Source organism: Verticillium nonalfalfae (assembly GCF_003724135.2).
Source record: "Verticillium nonalfalfae strain VnAa140/NRRL 66861 chromosome Unknown scaffold_68, whole genome shotgun sequence".
Lineage (NCBI taxonomy): Eukaryota > Fungi > Ascomycota > Sordariomycetes > Glomerellales > Plectosphaerellaceae > Verticillium > Verticillium nonalfalfae.
This window is the reverse complement of record NW_021167293.1, coordinates 140,279-158,201: the sequence shown is the minus strand read 5'-3', so window position 1 is coordinate 158,201 and position 17,923 is coordinate 140,279. Positions and strand designations below refer to the sequence as shown.

The window sequence follows — 17,923 nt, the reverse complement described above, 5'->3', positions numbered from 1 at the left end:
TCAGTAGTTGGGTGGGTGACCACCAGCGAATACCTGGTGTTGTATGTTTTGTTTTGTTTTGTTTTGCTGCGTTATGGAGCCACCTTCGTCTACCTCGCTGTGGTGTTGATCCGAGTGTGACCTCCCCTCCATCCCTGTAAAAAGGCATGCATAATCATTCCAGGTTCTTTATCATAATGAAAAGTAATATGCGTGATCTGAAATTGTATTGAGATGCGTGGCTGTTATCATGCCTTGCACGTGTTGACGGCCATCCAAACTTGCAAGTCGTCACCCAGCTCTGACCGCAGGCTGCACGTTCTCCAATTTCACGTGCTTCCTCATGAGGCCAAATGAACGATGCAGATACAGTATGCCGTTGGGAAAGAGTGCCAGTGCTCACATGGGGTACAAGCTGCTTCCGATCTTCAACGGCTTCCGCCGTTGCACGAGGGTCGACGGTGGGAGGCAGGTCAAGCATCAACAACGCCGGACCGCCTGTCTATACTACGTTGCTTTCGGAAGAATTGCATCAGACCGAACATGGGCTTGTTGATTGGGATCTTCCCAGTAGACATAAAAATATCGTCAAGGAAACCGCCGAAGAGACACCCACAGGCCGGCGCGACAATAACAACCAGTATTTCGAGACGTCAGTGCTGTCCTATGGGACCCAAGAACACAGACTCGAGTTTGGTCACCCAGAAGTAATGATGCCTTGCTGTCCAGCTTCTGAAACATAGCCGAGCATGAAACCGACGAGTCGAGGCCCAAAGTCTCGAGCTGGGTTGATGGCGTAGCCTGTCTCCCAGCCGAAGTAAGCCCCGATTCCAGAAACCAGGAAAAAGACGCCTATGGGTAGCAAGAGTTCCACACAATATTCTCCGTGTCCAGCATGTTATATAGAGCGAATTGCAAGAAGTTGCTTGCGATACATTCCAAGAAGAACATGCCCGTCGTGCTCGTGAAAGCAGCAGGATACGTGCTGAACACACCCACTATGGCCTTTAGGCCCGTGACGGGTCGGAAATTGGCTCCTCCCTCGAAGATATTGATCGCTGCTTTGTAGTTTCCATAGTTTACTGCCGCGGCAGCCATGGCACCCAGCAGTTGAGCGAGAGCATAGATTGGGTTTTAACGCCACGGATGGCCGCGGAAGACACAGTTGGCCAAAGTGACGGCAGGGTTGATGTGGCCCACTGACTTGCTTCCGCCATAAACTCCCATCGTGACGCCAATACTGTCAAAAGGATTAGAAGATGGTGATCTGGATTTTGTGAAGGACATTCCGAGAACTGACCCCCATCCCCAGTTGATGCTTTGAAAGTCACCCTTGTGCCACGGCTTAGCAGGACCTGGGCAACAACGCCGCCACTGAACAAGACAAGAATGAAGGCCCCAATGAACTCTGAGAATCTATCTTAGCAGTAGCATCGAACTCTGTTCCGCAAGGGAGGCTTCTCCGTGACAACATCAATAGCATGATTGAAGTGCTCTCCTAGGATGTCCTGGGCGCCCATGTTTAGTCGGATTGCGATGATGCGTGTTGTTTGGTCAACTATTACTAACGAATCAATGAAACAGTATTTGAACTTGTCGTCTAGTGATGTAACTTCGGTACGGTACAGAGCTGGTCACATTGCTTTCTTTATATCTTGAGAGCTTGAGCCAACAACTGTACCAGGAGCCGGCTCATCGCGAAGTATTGGTGTCGGCATAGCATATCACCCCTTTTAGTGTAGTAGCGACATTACACAGGCCTCCCGTGCACTCGCCTCGTACAGGGATGTGCAGCAGCTTAAGGGAGGGGTGCTGGAGGTAAGCCCACCACGTTGTATTGTCAGGGTCGCGGGCGAGACCGACTCAAGACCCTAGCCGTTCTCCGACATGTTCAAGCAGGCGGTCTTTCGGGGACGCCGTTGTTGACATTTCCTCCATCATCCTAACCATCGAGAGCACCATGAACGGCACATCAGGGGCCTTGTACAGCATTGTTCTCCACGCTCTGGTCACTGCACTACATAGCCTGTCACCAGACAAGGCTAGCCCCCAGGTTCGGGCATCCGCGCTGAAGAAGGGTAGTCACATATTGTGAAGATACACACCGACTCGTCCTGGCGATCGCACCCTAATCGACGCTTTGCACCCAGTTGTAGAGGTGCTTGATCCGAAGGGCAACGTCAAGCAGGCTGCTGATGTCGCGCTCGAGGCAGCACTGGAAACCAAGGGAATACAGGCCAGTCTTGAACGAACAGTCACATTGGCGGTGGCGGATATCAGGAGGTTCCTGATCCTGGAGCTTGGAGTTTGGTGACCCTTTTCCAAGGTTTTCACGCGGCTGATTGTTTCTAGATGACCCAGAAGCTTTTGGGAAGAGGCTCAATCTCGAACCGTGGCCATGTTACTAGACCTGCTACTCAAGAATACTGGCCCAAATTCCTTCAGCGGATATCATACTACGTCTCCTGAAATAGACATGATCAAAGCCTTGAACGACAACCATTTACTTGTCGCGAACAGAAACCAACCATGAAGCCCACTTTGTCCTTACTCCGTCATCTTCGTTGCAACGTCCAAAGCCCGGCTCACATCCGCATCTTCACCTGCGCTGACGGCCACCGCACCGGCCTTTGCGAGAACAGCTATCCCTGAATCCGCTGCCGAAGTATGTGAAACAGCTTATCGCCACACGTCCAACTGTCGAAATCTTTTCACGTGTATCATTGTCATAGCCGTCACCATTTGCCGCAGGTTCACCATCGTCGATGCCCTTTTCGGCAGAGGAACTGCTGTTTTCAGGGGCATCGCTGCTATCGTCAACTGCATCTTCTTCCTCAGAAGGGTCAAGTTCAGCGACGGGCTCGCTTTCGGCATACTTTGGGCTTCGGAGTGGACGCGGTTCCAGCGGCGCTCGTGGTATAGTCAACCACCCTTTCGTCCTTGGCGGCGCCCTTTGAGATCTTGCCATCCAAATCAGTACCAATTGGCTCATAAGATCCGTCCGCAGCACCAGAATTTACGGCCTTGGGAATGTAGCCAGGTGCCGGGTTCGTCACCTCCTCGAGCTCTACCTCCGGCGGACCTTCAAAGTCTCCGTCCTCGCACCTCGACTGAATGACTTTACACAGCTTCTCGTTCCACAAGTCGCAGTTCTTGACACCTGTAGGCGGTGTTGGGTTGAAGCACTTGTCGCCCTGTGCGAAGCATGCCTCGACGGCCGCCCAGCATCCGAGATCCGTGTCGTAGGGCTTCAGCGCCTTTCCACACCAGTTGGCATTCTTGAGCTTACAATCGCCAGGGATGGCGCCTTCAAACGCCGATTCCTTGAATGTGGAGACAGTGGATGAAGAGGAGGAGTCGGCTTGGGGAGAGTACGGCTCCGGCCCAGGGATAAGGTACGGCCACTTTGGCTCCCAGACGTCGAATGTGTTGCCCTTTTCCGATCCATCGACATGGCCAGGGATGCTGACTTTGTACTTGTCCGGCACGTCGAAGGTTTGAGGTCCTTCCTTTACATGGACTTGGGCGCAGCTGACATAGTATTGAGGATCCCCCTTGCTGTACGCTTGGTGCAGGGCAAGAATCTCAGAGCGAACGAGATAGTTGCCCTTGGCGAGGCCAGAGGGGAGCTCGAAGGAAAGAAGGCCGTTGTTGGCGATGAGATTGTCGACGCACCACTTGCCAGTATCCTCATTGTAGCCCTCGTGCCATAGCTTTACCCAGCCGGCTCCTGAAGCCGGGTCGTTCAGGGGGTCATCCACCTTCTTGACGTAGATGGAGCAGGGCCCAACATGGGACGGATCGATGGCTCCAGGGTTACTTGCGTCGGGCCAGGTGCGGAATTCAAAGGTCAGTGTCGCGCCAGCAGGAGCGGGACAGACGAATGCTGCCGGTGTATCACCGTTTGCGCCTAGCATAATTAGCACCGCGTAGACATGGTTGGAGATGATGTGGCAGGAAATGTATCGTACCGCAAGCCATGTCATCACTCTCGAGGCCGTCGACTGGAGAAGTGGTCTTGCTACCGTCCTCGGGCATCCGAAGACAAGTCCCATCACCCTGAGAGACCTCGTCAATGTAGATCTTCGAGAGAAGAGTATGCGCAGTCGCCAAGGGAGCTGCCGAGACCCCAAGGACGAGCACCACGGCGGCCTTAAAGTTCATGGTAATGTCTTTGTATAAATCCGATTGGTGTGGAACAGCGTGCTGTGAGCCTGCCACGTGCAAGGTACGATGATACGCAGAGTTTTCTGAGCAAGGGAAGAGGACGGCAAAAGTTGATGTACACTGTTCAACAGTGTCTTGCTGGGCAAGATAATAGGAGTGAATGAATGAAAGAACTCCAAAGCCCGAGGCTTGGAAACAATAGCGGCGAAGATGAATGAGTGTAATGACAGTTACCAAAGACCTAGAGGTCGAAAGAGGATGAGGAGAAGACAGACCAAAGTCATTTTTAGTGATCATGGACCAACTTTTATATTCAGCGCGCACTCGGGTTCAAACATGAGAATGATCTGCCGACAGGGCATTTGGACAAGATAGAGCACAACCCCATCACCACGATGTGTTGCACATAGCATCAAGCAGCCCCTGAAATGAGCATCTCCTGATTGATTCACGCCACCGCGGCTGCAGCATAAGCAACACGCATTTTCGTGCGCGCGCTCTCTAGCCGAAGGGCAGAAGGGTCGTGGCGTCGTCTGCAAGCTTTGCAGGCCGAAAATCCAGCCCTTTCTCGTAGTCCTTCGAAGCCGATGGCGTACTCTAGCGTGCGATCAAGCAAGACAGGATGAAACGAACGATTTCGTCTTGTCGACTTGCTTTGTCATTCGAGGGCGCTCATCCAACACTGAGGTGGAGGGATGGCGGCCTCGTTCCGTGGGCGATGAACGGCCTCTAGCTGGCGGTCAACCTGAGGCTGGGTACTATCAGCGGGTCAGATGGCAGCAAGTTGATGCTTACCACAAACCTTATCATGATGATGGATGACCTGCTGAACGATCGTCGTCGTCTCTAGCCCGTCGCCTCAGTCTTACCCCGCAAGGCTTGTAAATGTCAGACGGCACGATACCTTAGTCCGGTCGAGCTAAGGCACGAAGCCGACGGGTGCTTTCAACTCACCAAAGAAAGGGGCAGCATCTTTCTCGCGACGTATCGCCTGTAGTCACGGCAGCCGACCTTGGCGCCGGACGCACCGACGCCCCCGAGACAGGGCTGGGAGTAACAAGCATGGCCGCTTGCTTGGCGAAAGGAAAAGCACGGAGGGTCAATTACCAGCCGACGATCATCCAGGAGGCACGACGTCTGTCAAGAAAACCTGATTGGGTGACCCCGAGCATGTGGCTATCGGGTGTCCTGCAAGCAGCCGCGCCCCCCTGATTTAGTCGGCTGTACTTGAAGCAAGTGGCAAGAGAGGCTGAATGGTTGTCGTCTCTGCGCTGGCAGTCGTCGATGCCTTTTCTTTTTCCTGAGCTCTAATCTGGGCAGGGCCGCCAGGGGTGGTCCGTCTGCGAGCACCCCTTTGGCTCTCAAGAGGGTGCTCGGCTGTGAAACGATCACCTACGGACATCCCACTCCTCGGTACAAAACACATCAGCTTCATGGTGATGGTAGGTGTGAATAAAGAAGTGAGCAGAGTTAACTTCGATTGGCGAGGTCGGGCTGACGCCCAGTCCACCCGGGAAGACTACTTCGCGGCTGCACGCCACGCGCCGTACATTACAATACACCGGGAATTCTATGCCAAAGCCGAAATGTCCGCCCCCGAAAATCGTTTCCATCTTTTGGTACACCGTGTTTTACATTTGTCTTTGCTAGGGCTTTTCGTATTGAAGGGGTATCGTTTACTCGTTGATTTTCGCCAGGATCCTAGAGCTGTGTCAGTCCACTAAAGCTGATCATAGAACATTGTGCACCCGAGAACGGAAGGGGCCAGATCAACTCACTCGCTGTCCCGGAACAGGTGGAACTCCTCATCACCGACCTTGACGGGGGAACCGCCGAACTGCAAACGAGTAAGTCACAACAGCTCCGAACCCAAGGGGCCTAGTGTTGGTCCCTTCGCAGATGGCGATACATACCTGAGGGATCAGGACACGATCACCAGAGTTGACGCCCATGGGCAGACGCTGGCCATTCTTGTCGAGGGCACCGGGGCCGACGGCGAGAACCTTGCCCTCGTTCAGCTCCTTGACGCTGGACTCGGGCAGAAAGATACCGCTGGCGGTCTTGGTCTCGGCCTTGACGCGCTGAATCAGGACGCGGTCGAGGAGAGGAGCGAGAGAGCGGATGGAGCGGATAGAGGTGGCCTGGAGTAGGTGATCACATTAGCTTGCGATCCGGTTGGCGTTGGTATTATGGCGCATTGTGATCTGTAAAGTAGTGGCTCGAAGAGCGGAGCGCAGTTGTCGAAAGACTGTCGAAAGCCATTGAAGTGCACCAAACGCAAGATGGAAGATGACGTACCATTGTGACGGGATCTGAGCTGTTCTACGGGGAGCGAGGGCGTGGGATGCGGCAATAGAGGATGTTGATGGTGTGGTTTAAGGTGTTGTTGTGTCAGGGACAGTTCTTTGGTCTGAAGCTATTCTGTTCCAAGAGCTTCCAGAATCCCCCATTTGCCCAGCAACAATTTTTTGGGTCCAAGCGGCCCCTCGCTTTTTCCGAGGTCCGACATCGTAGCACAGTGTGGCTATAAATCACTACCGCAACTCGCGCACCGTGCCTATGCCCCTTTCTCGGTCGTGTGGAGCTGGCCATAACAAACAACAGTCGGTCAGAGCCTCATCAAGATTCACGGCGTGTCATTTCAAGCCGTAAAATCTACCTATCTATCACAACATGCAGTCCAAGGTCTTCTCAAACACAAATAACCTGTCGTTCGCTCTACCAAATTGCTCCTGATTCTATACCCCGTATCTTCTGCGCTTGACTGACAATGTAATCCAATGCCGAAACCTGGTATGAGCCGAATACAACCGAACGCCCCCACCAATATTCCCATTAACTTCTCTTCCCATACCCTTCGTCCTGGGTGTCGGAACCACCCTAATTCCCGGGTTGCGGCTGAGGGAACTCTAGAATGTGTGTATGGCCTTCAGCCAGCTTGACTTCGCCGCCAGGTCCAAATTGCTGGCAAATATCACTATTACCAATCCAAGGATCTTTCAATATCTCCTCCATCTTGGCTCGCTCCCTCGGGTCAACCTGGAGCATGCGGCTGATGACGTGCCGGCTCTCCCTGGGAAGGACACGCAGCACGCGCCACGGGCCTCGGATCGTGGCCGGCTTTGGCGCGGTCTCCGACTTGGCAGGTTCAGGTGATGCAGCTCGCTTCTCTGATGGTGGTGCGTCACCATTGTTGTTGGCTTCCGCAGCGACATCTCCCTCAGTACGCGATGTGTGGCGAGAGTGACCATGGTGGTGATGATGGTGGTGTTTCCTTTCGTGCTCCTCTTCCTCGCCGCCGAAGAAGTCTCGTGCAGGGGTGTTTGAGAGGTCGTTCATGGACCGCGATGGCAGGACTAGCTTCTTAGGGTCGTGTCCAGGCGTGGGCTCAGCAGCAAAGAGCTTAAATGAATTGTCCGTCATTTTCGGGACCTTCCACGGGAACCGACGCAGAGACATGCAGCAGAAGATAATCGCGAGCGACCAAATGTCCACAGCCTCTGCGTCGTACTTGCCTCCAGTTAGTACCTCGGGTGCCAGGTAAGGGTCGGATCCAACGATGCCTGCCAAACGTCAGCGTTTCATAGCTCCAAAGTGCGATAAAGGGCTGTCCTACCAGTAGCTTTGATGATACTGCTCTCGAATGGATATTTGAAGACGTGAGAGCTACCAAAATCGATAATCTTCATGATGCCCTTGTCGCTAACGACAACGTTATCTAATTTGAGGTCGCGATGCGCCAGACCCGAGCTGTGGAGGTACGTGACGCCATTCAGAATTTGCAAGAAGCAGCAGGTGATTTCGGCGCGGCTCATCTTGCCCGTCATGACAATGGCGAAGAGGTCGTAAGGGGCATACTCCATCACTTGGTACCAGCGCTCCTTCTCTTGCAAGATATCGAGCGTCTCAATGATGTTGCCGTGGTGGAGGGTCGACCCGACACAGAATTCTGCCGTCAATCGCTTAACATATTCTTTCTGGGTTTCGTACCCATAACGTTCCCGGAACTCCTTCACCGCGAACACAACTCCATCGTCGTGGCGCTTCATAAGCCTGACTTTGCCGCCAGCTCCGGAACCGAGAACCTTGCCCAGCTTGCCATACTTTGATATCAAGCCATGGTCATCGCCAAACGGCTGTCGTTGTGGTCCGGACCGCGAGGCTGGGGGCGTCCGAGTACCTGAGCTCTGGCTTGTTTGCGAAGGGTCTCTCTTTGCCTTGTGGTGGTTGCCCTTTTTGAAAAATCTCTTCAGATCTGCGAAAGAACCCTGCTTGGCATGCATGCTGGCCGAATCACTGTCCTGTATCTCTTCTCGATGGTGCCGGCGGCCACCAAAGAGTGTCGAGTGACGTTTGTCGTTGTTTACGAGACTAGTGGTTGAGCTCGAGGGAGAGTGTTGCCCTGGCTTCCTTTTACTGAACTGGAACCTCGACTCGACGTTGTTTCGATCGGTAAATTTGTTCAGCGGCTGACGCTTGTTGGCGGCATATGGATCATTCGCGTCTCCTTGAGGCGTCAAGGGTTTCGAGTAGAACTGTGAAGCGCGAGAAGGACTAGATTCGCGCGAGACGGGCGTCGAGCCTCCAGGTCCGATATCGAACAGACCGCGACGATGCGACCTTTGATGTGTATCATCGCCATGGTCTCCGCCTTGTGGAACCTGGTCGCTGGAAGTTGAACGGGGAGCTGTTCCCCTTCGAGCGGAATGAGGGGATGTGCCGTCGTGTGAGGTAGATGCCTGCGGCGTTATAGCAGCCGTGTCATTGCCAGTGGTGCTTTTACCCTTGGCGATAGCATCGGTACCCGAAGGCGTCAAAGGCGGAGACTGCATTTGCTGCACTGCCGGACCCAAATGGGGCGATCCTCGGCTCGGGGTTGGCAAGCGCGTCGAGCCAGCGGACTCGTCTTCATGAGACGGGACCTGCAAGGTGTTGGGGTTAGCAATGAGGTGTGAAAAACTAAGCCAACGTAGACACCTCGTAGATGACGTGTACTGGAAGTTTCATGGGCCGAGAACAATCACAGGCAGCTCTGCAACCACGAAGTATTCATGTTCACATGGCCGAGAAGTGAGCGCAGATGAAGCGCAGGTGATATGGTGTTCCTGTCAAGTCGCATCATGGATACTGCGATGGAGCGGCACGGCTTGTCTGAAACAGCCTAGAATGCTCAACTAGGTGGGAAAGAAAGGCGAGCTACGTACCCTCGAGGCGGGCAACGAGTAGGGGTCAAAGGCGAAGCGGCTGAGGCGCCGGCCCTGAAGATTCGTGGCTTGCAGCGATGTGGTCAGCTCCTTGAGCTGATCCGACATGACCTCTGAAATGGCATCAGTGTTTTCGTGGGCGGGGTTCGAGATCGTCGACGTCGGGGCCGCGGGAGCGATCTCCTCAACGGTGGGGGCGAAGTGTACACCTGGGTTCGCCTTGTCGGGGGTGCTGTCGATGTCCTTCTTCTCGTCTGGCTGTGTGACAATGATGTTGTTGGGATCTGCATGTCGTGCGCGAGGCACAAAAGAGGTCAGTACGATCATGAGTGTGAGGGGGGCACATGTCATGGCTTCCTGAGTCGAAATAGGTGCGGCCCGAGGGCGGGGTTTGCTCCAGGCGTGCAGCGATCCGGAAGTTGCGGAAGCGTACCTTGTGACTGTGACTCGGGTCCCTGAGACCTCACATCGGCTTCGGAGGCAGCCATGCTGGCGAATTGTGATTCTGTCGGTATAAAGCTGCTCAGAGCTAAGTCGATATCACGGACGACAGCATAAGCACATGAATGAGTTTCGAGCGAGGGTGGCGGGGAAAGAGACGAAATCAGAGAGGTCTAGGTCGGCATGAGGACCGGGCCTCTGGCTGATAAAAAGATGGGATATCCACTAACCTACCAGATTAGCACTAGCCTCGAAGGTGCAGTGCCGCGACACCAATTGCGGATGGTGGGGCGCCCTTGCCTTGCCTTGCCTTGCCTTACCTTTGCCTGGATCGGCCCTGGTCGTCGGGTTGATGCAGCGAGCCCAGCAACAACCTTCCACATGCACCACGGGGCTTGATCTCTTCCCCCCCCCCCCAGGGACGCCAGACAGGGCTCAGCACTTGGCAGATTTACAGGATCCTCTGTCACCCCCCAGCTGTTACCGCCCCCGGCGCCGCTTCCGAGCGCCCGGCAGCCCATGCCGCCCAAGGCAGATCCAGGACCTGGATCCTCTGTCAGACACCCATCGCAACCGACGCAATCACATCACGCCTCGTCTCCATCAGCAACAAAATTGGCATCCTACACGCCCGGTCCTCATTCACGTCGATGCACCTTACGGACTGACTGCCACCAGAAAATTACGAAGCGGCGGCTGACGACAGCGGTGACCATCCGCCCTTACATCTGTCCAGCCAAGCAGAGGAGGGTATTAGCAAACGCGTCAGCGGGACGCCCAAATAGCCTGGCAATCTCCAGTTTTTCGAGTCTCGACCACTTCCAAAGGTCCATCCGATTGCATATCCAGAACGCCGATGACTCTTGTTGTACGTACAGAGCCTGCTGGAGGCAAACGCCTCCTGAGGGGCAATTTTTTTCTAAGAAAAAAAGAAGAGGCGAATGACCTTGCGAGACGAAAGAAAATCTCGACAAGGAAACAATTTTTCTTTCCTTCCTCTTCAGCTGTTGCAGTGCACCGACCTGGACTGGATGAGGCAAGCTAGTCATGTCCTAACACCGTCTGCAAGCGAGGCAAGCTGACTTACATGTGAGCCAGAGGCATCGTTGCCTGCCACTTCTATTGCACCAATGAAAAAACCTAAGAACCTAGTGGTGTTGGGCCGCGGCACTTAACATTCATAGGTCTCCTCACGATTACGACCCTTGACGTGAACGCTTGGGGCAGAGTCTCCCTCCTACTGCTGTGTGCAGCTCAGCAGCCACTTTCGGTGCCTGACGAAAACGCCAACGTTGGCGCGAACGGCATTTCCATGTGTCCAACTGAGGTGCTGCTGGTGTCAGCCAGGGTCCACCTTGGAATGTTCTTCTGCATGACGCCGCTCGGCCCCCGCCATTCCACTACATCCCAATCCATTGGTCTCCCTCGTTTGCTTGATGATGGCCAACATCCGCATGCGGCGAGTTGGTCATTGCCAACTCCGAATCACAATGCCTTGTCCTAGATACGGCAAGGAACTCTGGCCAGGTTTCAGGATAACTGACAGACATACGATGTGTTGCACAAATCACCTAGCTTGCCAACAAATTGGCTTGGCATTACATGATCATACAACCGGTGTCTATCATGTAAGGAGTGAGAATAAGTTGTCATGGAACACCATTTGCAGGCGTCGTGGCTCTGCAAGGTTGATACGCGGCCAGGTGAACATGTACCGAACATGTCCCGAACCGCGCCTTCGGTCCCGGTTGCGAGCGAAGGTCTGGACTTTGGTGGTGCGTTCCAGGTAGCATCAGTTACGACAATTGCGACGTAATCCCTTCTGCTGGAGATCGTTGATTTCAAGTTCCAAATTGTTCATCTATGTCGCCCCCAAAACCCTGCAACAAACACGCTGCGCCTTTCAATGTTATACAGCGGCACATCATCTCGTGCCAGCCCGATGGTATACAGACGAGCATCTTCCTAATGGCTCTCCTCCTTCTCTGCTTTGCGCCGGCTCATGTTGCTGTAGTTGCAAGAAATCCATCCCCCTCATGGTACAACATTGACGCCAATCGACCTTGCCTGATAGATGATGGCTCGGCAAAGACCCCTCGTGCTGAGACCCGATAGACGCGGTTCGGTTTGCTTGATCTTTGCGATCTCGTAAATGTGCTTCAGGCTGACGGTGCCGACCGTCTGGTGGCCGGGGGTGCTGGCGCCTTTCCTCCGACCCTTCTGCCCGACCTCGACTTCGGCAGCGTTCAGAAGCAGCCACGAGGTCTGTGGTGTGCGAATGTCAAAGTGGAACGATCGGTCTCCGCGAACAATAACCCTGCAGGGCAGCGGTGTTCCGGTGTTGATGTGTTGTGTACGCGCATTGAACTCCTACGAGATAAACGCAGTCAGCGAGGCTGGAGCTGTTGTTGACGGTGTTCGATCCAAGCTCAACGAGCGTTCAATCCAAGCTCAACGAGCGTTCAGTAGTAGCTCACCTTACAGAAATCCATCGATTTAACACCCTTGCTACCCAGCGCCGGACCAACGGGGGGGCTGGGGCTGGCCTGGCCGGCACCAACAATCAGCTTCACGAGCTGATCTCTCGCAACTTTTGACATCGTGGTAGCGGGATTCCAATCGCTGGTTGTTGATGACGTGGGTGACGATTGAGAGGTCGGTAATAGGTGATTGATGTGCTTGGAAATTTTGGCACCTCGCGACCACGCGCACCCCCCCAGGTGGCACTAGCCACACATTCCCCTGAAGCACAGCACCTTGGTGGGTCCGGGTCAAGCTCGGGTGCTAGGCATTGTTGCGTACGAATTCGGCCAGTGACTGCTGCCGAATCGACGATGGGCTCCACTATGACGGGACTTCTGGTTTCGTGCGCCACACCTTGTGCATTATCGCCCATATCTCCCCATCACTGAACGACCCCTCCACAAACGTCAAGGAGCGGTCACCCGGTGTTCCGTCCAACAAATCTTCCCTTCAGCCTCTATTTCTAGAGTAACACGGCTATCCACTGCAACCCAGTACTTCAAAGCTTGTTCACAGGATAATAATTTCTTCTTGCTCCGCATCTCCATCTATCCCCCCAGGCCACCTTTTACACCCACCCGTCATTATGTTTAACTGGGCCAAGCAAAAGTACACTTCTAGCAGCCCTTTGCTTCGAGATTCACCCTAGGCTGACCACATGACCAGGCTCGCCGATGTCGCGGGCACTCAGGAGCCTATCTATGGCCCTACAGCCATCAGGACCGTCGCTGAGGAGGCAAAGGAGACCAGCCATACCGAGCTCACCCGGGACGACCTGAAGTGGAAGGCTATGGACTCTACGTCCGTCGAGACTCAGAGCTTCTACTTGATGTCGGACGATGGAAAGCACCTCGCTCTCGCCCAAGTCATCTACAGCAATGTCGCGTGCGTCCATGACTGAATCATCTCAGAATGAACCTTGTGCTGACTTTCCCAGTGGCATCCACACCACTGTCCAGTTCAACTCGAAGATCTTCTACCTCGATGGCTCCAAGCCCCACCTTTGGTGCTCTACGCAGCTGAGCAACCACGGTTTCAGCGAGGACAAGGCCAGCTTCTACGCCGACGACTGCGCACTCGATCTCTCGGAGGATGGCACAAACTATACGATCAAGAGCTTGAACGATAAGCGATCCATCGTCAACCTTAAGATCACTCGCAAGGCGCCTGGTTTCGTTGCCGGCAAGACTGGCAACACCTTGTACGGCACTGACCTCGGAAATCCTTGGGGCTCCATGCGCCACGCCTTCTGGCCGAGGTGCGCCGCTGAGGGCACCATCACCACCCCCGATGGCCCCATCGACTTCACTGGCAAGGCCTTCTACTCGTTCGCACTTCAGGGCATGAAGCCGCACCATGCCGCAGCGCGTTGGACTTTTGCCGACTTCCAGACCCCCACCTACTCGGCTGTCCTCATGCAGTTCGTCACCCCGCCTTCGTATGGCACCACCACGGTCACTATTGGCGGTATTGCCAAGGACGGTGAGATCATTATTGGCGGTGTCGACAGCACCGTCGCGCACACCAGGACTAAGACGGACTCGGAGAGCGAGTGGCCCGAGCCTGAGGCGATCAAGTTCACCTGGTCTGGTAAGACGAAGGACGGCAAGGCTGTGGAGGCTGTTATCGAGGGTGATCTGGGTAAGCGTCTCGACAGGGTTGACGTCATGGCCGAGGTGCCTGCATTTGTCAAGAGGATCGTCGCAGGTGCTGCGGGAACCAAGCCATATATTTACCAGGTAAGCAGCATCGCGAGTCGTACTTGCATGTCGAATCCAAGCGTCTAGCTAACAAGTACGACAGTATTCTCCCCAGGAGAAGAAGCTTACACTCAAGCTGAAGATTGGCGACGAGGAGATCTCAGAGGAGGGCCAGCTGTTCAGCGAGGCCACGTTCATCTCTGAGGCGTAAGTCATAATTTTTACGTGCTCGATTGAGTTGGATTAGTATGCATGCCATTGGTTAAGGCGTTAATAGAGACGGACCGTTCAGTCGCTTCAGAACATTTAAATTCGATTGGTCTTGGCGCTGGCAGGGTCCTTGCCGAGCCTATCAGTACCACATTTCAACTAATACACTTCCGTTTACCATGTTTCGAGCGTTGGCTTTCGTTTTGTTTTCGTGCTTGGCAGCTTAACAAAGCTGCGTGAAGGCCGCAATTCACGCTACATGGCACAATGTGCGACATGGCGACTACTGAAACACAAGTTCACTGCCCTGACGAAAGGCGGGAAGAACTTTGTCGAGAACAGTGGTATCTGCATCATTTGCCCGCCATGCCTAGAGCCTGCAGGTTGCAGCTCAGACCTTGTGCCCAGGAACCCGACAAGTTCCCTGCAAAGAATCACAATGAGACGCATAGGCAGAAACGTTAGGAATTACTTAACCTATCCACTTTCGTCGCGGGTGCCTCCGTCTCTACCATCACATTAGGTTGGTAGTACTTCCTGCACACACGTACACTACGCGCCTTTGCCTTGAACAAACGGCTAGCTCGGTCTCGACTGCTCCCTCCGTCGCCAACGTCAAGTCCTTACACCATCTTTGCGACGTTCACCACCAGTGTCGCCCTCAAGCGATCTTCCCCAACCACTCATACACCACTCAAATACAACCCACGTCGGTAAAAACACACCCTCATTGGTGGCTCCAGGCAACGCCATGCCATCTCCTAGTGTTACTCAGAAAGGTGGACCAGTGGGGGTAGGAAGGGGTAAGTCCTACTTCGGCGGCCCTCAACGCATGCGGTAAGTTTTTCTATACCTGGAGTCTCGCTCGCACATCTGTATGGGTGCCGTTTCTGATAGTGGCTATAGGAAGATGAAGAAGGACGCCATCCGCGGCATCAGTACGTAAATAAGTTCCAAACACGAATCACACTAGTCACTGCAGAGAGCTGAGTCAGTTTATCTATTCCAGCCAAGCCGGACATTCGGTAAGTCTCCTACTTCGCTCTCGCGCTGGGTAGTGGGCACGTTGCTGGACGGCGTTGCCTTTCAGACTCTCACAGACGCCTTGCCCACAATGTCGATAGACTTCTGTTCTTTTCATGACATACGGTGACCCGTTTGCAAGGCGCAGAGGAGAGCGGCAAGGGCCTCCTCATGCCCGTCCAATATCTAATTTCCTCACTAATCGTCACGGCCCAGACGTCTAGCTCGCCGAGGAGGAGTCAAATTCATCTCTGGAACTATATACAACGACGTGAGTGCCACCTGCATTGAGGCTATCTTTCTTCGGAGAAGTAGTTGATTTTGTACAGATTCGTGAGGTCTTAATAGCTAGGCTGAAACTGGTATGTTCCTCTTTGAAAGGCATCGCGATGACCCTACCCTTAGTGACCGCTGTGTCAGTAACATTGTCTTAGATCATCAATGATTGTATCAAATACGTTGAGTATAGAAAGGCCAAGACTATCACGGTCCAGGACGTAGGTTGATACCAGCCTCGATACATCTTCCAGATGACTGCCTGACTCAACCCCTTGGATTAGGTTCTGTTTACCGTCCGACGCTTCGGACAGCCCCTCTATGGGTTTGATCCGGGCACGGACACAGAGTTCAGCCTAACGAAGAAAAGATAAAAGGCTGTCCTTGATACATGATCACGAAATGAGTTCGGCCCCAATCAAGAGTGAGCCGTGGCATGGAAGCTTTTCATCACTTTCACAGCCTGGACCAGGGATCTGGTCATCTTGTAGGGCTGGAATAGTCCGAATGTCACGGCGTATCCTGTTTCGCACCTTTTGCTTGAACAATTGTCCTGTTCGTATATTTGCTGTTTAGGCTGCGAAGCACCTTCCAACCGAGGAAAAAGTATTATCAGAAATATCCAAAACTGCCGTAGCAGCTTGCTAACGTACGCTATAAACGAGGGGTATCGATGAGAAGTGAAGAAACAGCTCCACCAAAAGAAAGAGTAGACAAGAGTAAGAGCACGAGGCCAGAGGGCACTAGTCCCATCACGACAGACCTTCTCCCTGTATACGACATCGGAGTGGTGGTTCTATCAAAAATTCCGAGCCCATTATACGCTGCATATTTGCAGAACCACAAGTTCTTCCCAGAAACTCGTCGCCGTCAGTGGCTGGCTCACTTTCGTCGCCTGGCTGCCTCCCAAGCCCCAATAACTCTCTCCAGCGCCATTGCAGCTCGCCGTTCCTGCTTCCGGGCTGCCACGTTGAACAGCTCGGGTAGGACCATCTTGCTGTGCACATGCTCCAGCGCAAAGCCAACCTCAGCATCGCGCCCGCAACGCTCCCGTGTTACGCGAACTGCCTCATGCAGCAAATCAGCACCGACACCACAGCCGCGCCATTTTCGACCCGTTGTCCACGCGCGAATAACACCTTTGCCACCACGCAGCGGTCCGGCGTTGCCGCTGCTTCCCCTGCTGCGCTTCTTGCCACCAGAAGGGGGTCCGGTGACGGAAAATCCGCCAGCAGAGAGAGCGAGGGATTGCTTTGGTTCAAGACGTAATACGACAGCGGCAATTATGTTGGGACCGGAGCGGGCGGCGAGGAGAAAGTCCTCGTCACATGCACTGGCTGCCGTTGTAGTGCCAGCGCGGAGGGGCGAGGGAGCTGTGGGGTGCAGGTAGGATGGCGAGATGGAAGAAGCAATATTTGCGTATGGGAGAGTAAGGTAGTGGATGATGGCGAGACACGCGAGAAGGAAGATCGTGATGGTTGCAATGGAGTGGGCGAGGCCGACGTTTTGATAGACGCTTCGAGTTTGATGATGAACAACGGCGACGGCTGTGACGACAGCAGCGATACTCAGGGGGTGGAGGATGAGAGACAGGGCAGTCTGTTGGCGCTGCTCGACGATCGATTCGGAGATGAGGTTCAGTGCTTGAGCCTTGTCTGCTGGGTGTGAGAGGATCTCAAGAGAGAGGTTTGGTATGTCGTCGAGGGGCGTCAGGGGTGGATCAGAGGCCTGGGAAGAAGGGGACGGCGGAGGCGAGTAATTCGCTGCGGGCCGCAGAACTGGAGTGTTTGTGTGTGAGATAGTGATAGGGTCAAGGGCCAGATTGGCGCGCAGAAAGGAGAGGAAGGCTGCGATGAAGTTAGAATCAGGTCAAGACATCTTCGCCATGAAGATAAAAAAAAGCATGAATTTCGTCCCAAGAATGAGACATCGAAACCTGCACCACGGCGACAATCGTCGTGCAACTACGGAACAGGATGTAGGAAACATAACAAAAGTTAACCAGGAGCTCTCTCACCTGCACTGGATTTGATGGCAGGGACGGCATGATTGAGCTTCTCAGCAACAGCATTGGCATGCCAGTTGCTGAGATCCAACTCTCTGACTCCTGTGTAATGTGATGCTTCCATGGTTTCTCTGTACCACTTCGGCTGTGGTTGAGCCTACCCGACTGAGGGTAACAATGTGAAGTAGATGAGATGAGTCTAGACGGCGAAGAAGGAATGCAGACCGGGACCGGCTGGCCAACGACGAGGGATCTTGAGCTGAAATATTGCCTCCCGTGCTGTATGAGCAGGAAGATCCTTTTTTTTCCTCACCCGATTCGACAAGGAACCGTCGAGTCAGGGTTCGGGAAGGATCAGGTGCCTGGGCGTCGACCAGGGGATGCGGTCTAGATGT

At 53.9% G+C, this 17,923-nt stretch overlaps 6 protein-coding genes across 6 annotated transcripts; 1 reads left to right on the top strand and 5 right to left on the bottom strand.

Moving 5' to 3' along the window:
• Positions 1–2,828: 2,828 nt before the first annotated feature.
• D7B24_007985 (uncharacterized protein) lies at positions 2,829–4,143 on the bottom strand (the record flags this gene model as incomplete). The annotated part of the gene is made up of 2 exons (XM_028642084.1): positions 2,829–3,889; positions 3,951–4,143. The coding sequence occupies 2 exons, from the start codon at positions 4,141–4,143 to the stop codon at positions 2,829–2,831; spliced, it is 1,254 nt and encodes a 417-aa protein (XP_028494049.1).
• Positions 4,144–5,822: 1,679 nt separating this feature from the next.
• HSP10 (10 kDa heat shock protein) lies at positions 5,823–6,447 on the bottom strand (the record flags this gene model as incomplete). Its single annotated transcript, XM_028642083.1, has 4 exons — positions 5,823–5,847; positions 5,925–5,983; positions 6,060–6,287; positions 6,445–6,447. 4 exons carry the CDS (start codon positions 6,445–6,447, stop codon positions 5,823–5,825), a joined length of 315 nt encoding a protein of 104 aa, XP_028494048.1.
• Positions 6,448–7,026: 579 nt separating this feature from the next.
• On the bottom strand, positions 7,027–9,838 carry HRK1 (serine/threonine protein kinase; the record flags this gene model as incomplete). Its single annotated transcript, XM_028642082.1, has 4 exons — positions 7,027–7,709; positions 7,763–9,068; positions 9,351–9,634; positions 9,784–9,838. The coding sequence occupies 4 exons, from the start codon at positions 9,836–9,838 to the stop codon at positions 7,027–7,029; spliced, it is 2,328 nt and encodes a 775-aa protein (XP_028494047.1).
• Positions 9,839–11,825: 1,987 nt separating this feature from the next.
• Positions 11,826–12,391, bottom strand: MRPL11 (54S ribosomal protein L11, mitochondrial; the record flags this gene model as incomplete). Its single annotated transcript, XM_028642081.1, has 2 exons — positions 11,826–12,161; positions 12,269–12,391. The coding sequence occupies 2 exons, from the start codon at positions 12,389–12,391 to the stop codon at positions 11,826–11,828; spliced, it is 459 nt and encodes a 152-aa protein (XP_028494046.1).
• A 509-nt stretch (positions 12,392–12,900) lies between these two features.
• SVF1 (putative cell survival pathways protein) lies at positions 12,901–15,897 on the top strand (the record flags this gene model as incomplete). Its single annotated transcript, XM_028642080.1, has 10 exons — positions 12,901–12,923; positions 12,981–13,199; positions 13,252–14,053; positions 14,118–14,221; positions 14,990–15,061; positions 15,131–15,162; positions 15,472–15,518; positions 15,577–15,609; positions 15,682–15,744; positions 15,808–15,897. The coding sequence occupies 10 exons, from the start codon at positions 12,901–12,903 to the stop codon at positions 15,895–15,897; spliced, it is 1,485 nt and encodes a 494-aa protein (XP_028494045.1).
• A 508-nt stretch (positions 15,898–16,405) lies between these two features.
• Positions 16,406–17,652, bottom strand: D7B24_007980 (uncharacterized protein; the record flags this gene model as incomplete). The annotated part of the gene is made up of 2 exons (XM_028642079.1): positions 16,406–17,370; positions 17,541–17,652. 2 exons carry the CDS (start codon positions 17,650–17,652, stop codon positions 16,406–16,408), a joined length of 1,077 nt encoding a protein of 358 aa, XP_028494044.1.
• Between the last annotated feature and the right edge of the window lie 271 nt (positions 17,653–17,923).